The sequence below is a fragment of the Dipodomys ordii genome, unplaced genomic scaffold, assembly GCF_000151885.1.
Source record: "Dipodomys ordii isolate 6190 unplaced genomic scaffold, Dord_2.0 Scaffold35, whole genome shotgun sequence".
Classification (NCBI taxonomy): Eukaryota; Metazoa; Chordata; class Mammalia; order Rodentia; family Heteromyidae; genus Dipodomys; species Dipodomys ordii.
The window spans coordinates 35,801-39,171 of record NW_012267251.1 but is presented as its reverse complement, the minus strand read 5'-3'; the positions used below and the strand labels follow the sequence as shown (position 1 = coordinate 39,171).

At 59.7% G+C, this 3,371-nt stretch overlaps 1 protein-coding gene across 1 annotated transcript in view; it reads left to right on the top strand.

Annotated features, from left to right (window-relative positions):
• Positions 1–3,371, top strand: part of LOC105986379 (CSC1-like protein 1) — a 31,720-nt gene that overhangs the window by 7,792 nt on the left and 20,557 nt on the right. The window contains exons 4-7 of the mRNA XM_013017272.1: positions 6–389; positions 962–1,094; positions 1,298–1,406; positions 2,638–2,709. Of these exons, the coding sequence (XP_012872726.1) occupies positions 6–389; positions 962–1,094; positions 1,298–1,406; positions 2,638–2,709 (698 nt within the window). The remainder of the gene's footprint in view (positions 1–5; positions 390–961; positions 1,095–1,297; positions 1,407–2,637; positions 2,710–3,371) is intronic.

Genomic DNA, 3,371 nt, shown 5'->3' with positions numbered 1-3,371 from the left:
TCCAGCTCCTCCAACCAGAGCCCCGGGCTCCTCCAGCTCCTCCAACCAGAGCCCCGGGCTCATCCAGCTCCTCCAACCAGAGCCCCGGGCTCATCCAGCTCCTCCAACCAGAGCCCCGGGCTCATCCAGCTCCTCCAACCAGAGCCCCACGCTCATCCAGCTCCTCCAACCAGAGCCCCGCGCTCATCCAGCTCCTCCAACCAGAGCCCCGGGCTCCTCCAGCTCCTCCAACCAGAGCCCCGCGCTCATCCAGCTCCTCCAACCAGAGCCCCGCGCTTACGGACGTCGTCCAACCAGAGCCCCGGGCTCGCCGAGCTCCTCCAATCAGAGCCCGGGCTCAGGCCCCTCCCCTGTGCGCATCCTCCCTGCGTGTCAGCCTGCGCTATGGCGTGAGATCATCACAGGGTGATTTCTTTGGAATTTCCCATCTGAGTAAAGATGTGGAAGAGAATCCGTCCCAAATCTGGGCCAAGGGCTGGAGACTGAATACCTATCTCTGGTTCTATTAAATGGGAAAGTCCGAAAACAAACCAAGAACTTCACAGAAGAGACTGGTAGAATGGGGAATTTTGGAAATGTGTGTTTGAGGCAAGGTCCTTCCCCATATAGCCCGACGGCCTCGGACGCCGATCCTCCTGCCTCTCCTCCCGAGAGCTGGCTTCAGCAGGCATCCCACATTCATCTTCAGAAAGTGTTCTCTGACTCCCTGCCCCTGCCCAGGCAGGAAGTCACACTGGGGTGTGTAAGATGAGTCGTATCTCCCCCGCTTCCGGAATGCCATCAGCGGCAGACTGGGGTGCCAGTGAGCCTCCTTTTGTGGGATGATTGTTAGATTGTTTCTAGCTTTCCTTAACACATTTTAAAAGACACCCCACGTGGCCGGTGATGGTGAGGTACAGAGAATGTTCCAGAGTGGAGCTGAGGCCCCTATTGGGGCAGCTCTGGAAAAACCCATGTCCAGCTCACAGCCTCACCTCGGCAGAGCCTGCCGGCCAGGGCTGCTTCCCACACTTACCACAACGATCTCTGTGCCTCCCTGCAGACAAAGACCCCTACAGCTTCGGGAGGACCACCATAGCAAACCTGCAGACCGAGTGAGTAGGAGCCGGGGGAGAGAAGGGTACCGAGGCTGGATGGTGGGGGAGGCAGAGCCAGGGCCCAGGCTGGGCCAGCAGGAGCTGGCGCAGGCGGCAGGTGGCAGGCTTTGAGCTGTGGGCGCCAGCATGTGTGGGGCGGGCATCCCAGTGGGTCTGAGGGGTGGAGAGGCACCCCCCATGGCGTGGCGTGTCTCCCCCAGCACCAACCTCCTGTGGCTGCACACCGTCTTCTCCGTCCTCTACCTGCTCCTCACCGTGGGCTTCATGTGGCACCACATCCAGTCCATCAGGTACAAAGAGGAAAGCCTGGTGAGTGAGGCCGGGTCGGCCGGGTTAGGAGGCTGGGGTGGGCCGGGCCGAGGGGCCCTCGGCGCATGGACCCTGGGTGTGGCCGGCTGACGCTTGTATTCACACGTCCCATTAGCTTCTTAAAAAATGCACGTGGATGGTTTTAAATCTTGCAGCACCTGCTCCCTCACTCTGCCACCTTGTGGGTTGGTCTGTGGCGTTTGGCTTGCAGATGCAGATGCTAAGTAAAGAACTAAGTTTGTGCCGGGTGCTGGTGGCTCACACCTGTAACCCTAGCTACTCAGGAGCCTGAGATCTGAGGATTGCGGTTCAAAGCCCAGCCCAGGCAGGAAAGTCTATGAAACTCTCATCTCTAATAAACTACTCAGAAAAACCCAAAGTGGTGCTGTGGCTCAAGTGGTAGAACATTAGCCTTGAGCACAGAGAGGCCAAGGCACGGCACCCAGGCCAAGTCCAGCCCCAGGACTAAGCAAAAAAAAAAAAAAAAAAAAGCCCACTACGTCGGGCTTGGTGTTGTACACGTGTAGTCCCAGCACTCGGGCTGGAGGTAGAGGTGGTGTGTTCCAGACCTCTGTGGACTGCACAGGCCTGCTCAAGAAGACATTGCTGAGGAGCTGGGCGTGTGGCTCCGCACTGGCCTCACATAGGCCAGGCAGCTGGGTCCCAGGACTCGTCCACCTCCGGGCCTCCTCTCTGTTGCTGGTAGAGCTGTCTCTCCTCTGTGTTGCTGGTAGAGCTGTCTCTCCTCTCTGTTGCTGGTAGAGCTGTCTCTCCTCTGTGTTGCTGGTAGAGCTGTCTCTCCTCTCTGTTGCTGGTAGAGCTGCCTTGCAAATGTTGGGTGCAGGGCTGGGAAGGTGGCTCAGTGGTAGAGCGCTTGCCTCACATGCACGAGGCCCTGGGTTCGATTCCTCAGCATCACATAAGCAAAAAGAAAAAAGCCGGAAGTGGCGCTGGGGTTCAAGTGATAGAGCACTAGCCTTGAGCAGAAGAGCTGAGGGACAGCGCCCAGGCCCAGAGTTCAGGCCCCACGACCAGACCCAAAAACAAACAAACAAGCAAATGCCGGGAGAAGATGCTGCGTGTGGATCAGGCTCTGGGCTCTGCAGACCCACAAGCGCACCCGGCCTTGCTGGCTGCTGCAGCTTTTTCTCCTGGGGTTTGAGCAGCGGAAACCTGGTCCCTCCAGCCACGGCTGCCTGGTGACTTCTCTTCCCGATGTGTTCTGTGGCAGGTGAGACAGACTCTGTTCATCACAGGACTGCCCCGAGAAGCCTCGAGAGAGGCCGTGGAGAGCCACTTCCGGTAAGCAGGCCTCTGCGGGCACGTGGGCTCTGGGAGGGACACATCCTGCCGCAGGGTGTGGGCTGTGTCGTGTGGCGCTATGCTGCGTGGCGCTGTGCATGCCGCTGCCACGTGGGGCTCGGCTGCTCCCCGGGGTCTCGTGTCTGCAGTGCGGGCCCCCGCGTGGGAGCAGGTGAGCAGTGAGCACACAGGCAGGAGCGGCGCTCACGGGGCTGACCCCTCTGTGCCAGGCGAGGGCAGAGCTCAGCTGGGCTTCCTGGCCTGCGGGCTCACGCGTCTCTTGCGGGCAGGTGTCTCTTGGGGGACTCAAGTGGTAGAGTGATAGCTTCCAGTGCAAAAGCTCAGGGACAGCACCAGGCCCCTGGTTCGGCCGCACGGCTGGCCCGCTGACTGCGCCTGCGTGTGCTGGTTTCGGGCACTTTCTCTGGGGCTGGGGCTGTGGTCAGTGCAGAGCACCTGTCTAGCACGCACCGGCCCTGGCTTTCCGCTGCAGCACTGAGGAGAAAAGTCTGTATGTATTCCAAATCAACCCCCTTTGGGGACTAAGGATCAAGAGGAATGTAGTTTGAGCTGGCTCAGAGCTGACTGTAGATGGAGTACCGTCCTCAGGCTGTGGTCTCCAGGTCTGTGGTCTCGGGCTGTGGTCTCCAGGTCTGTGGTCTC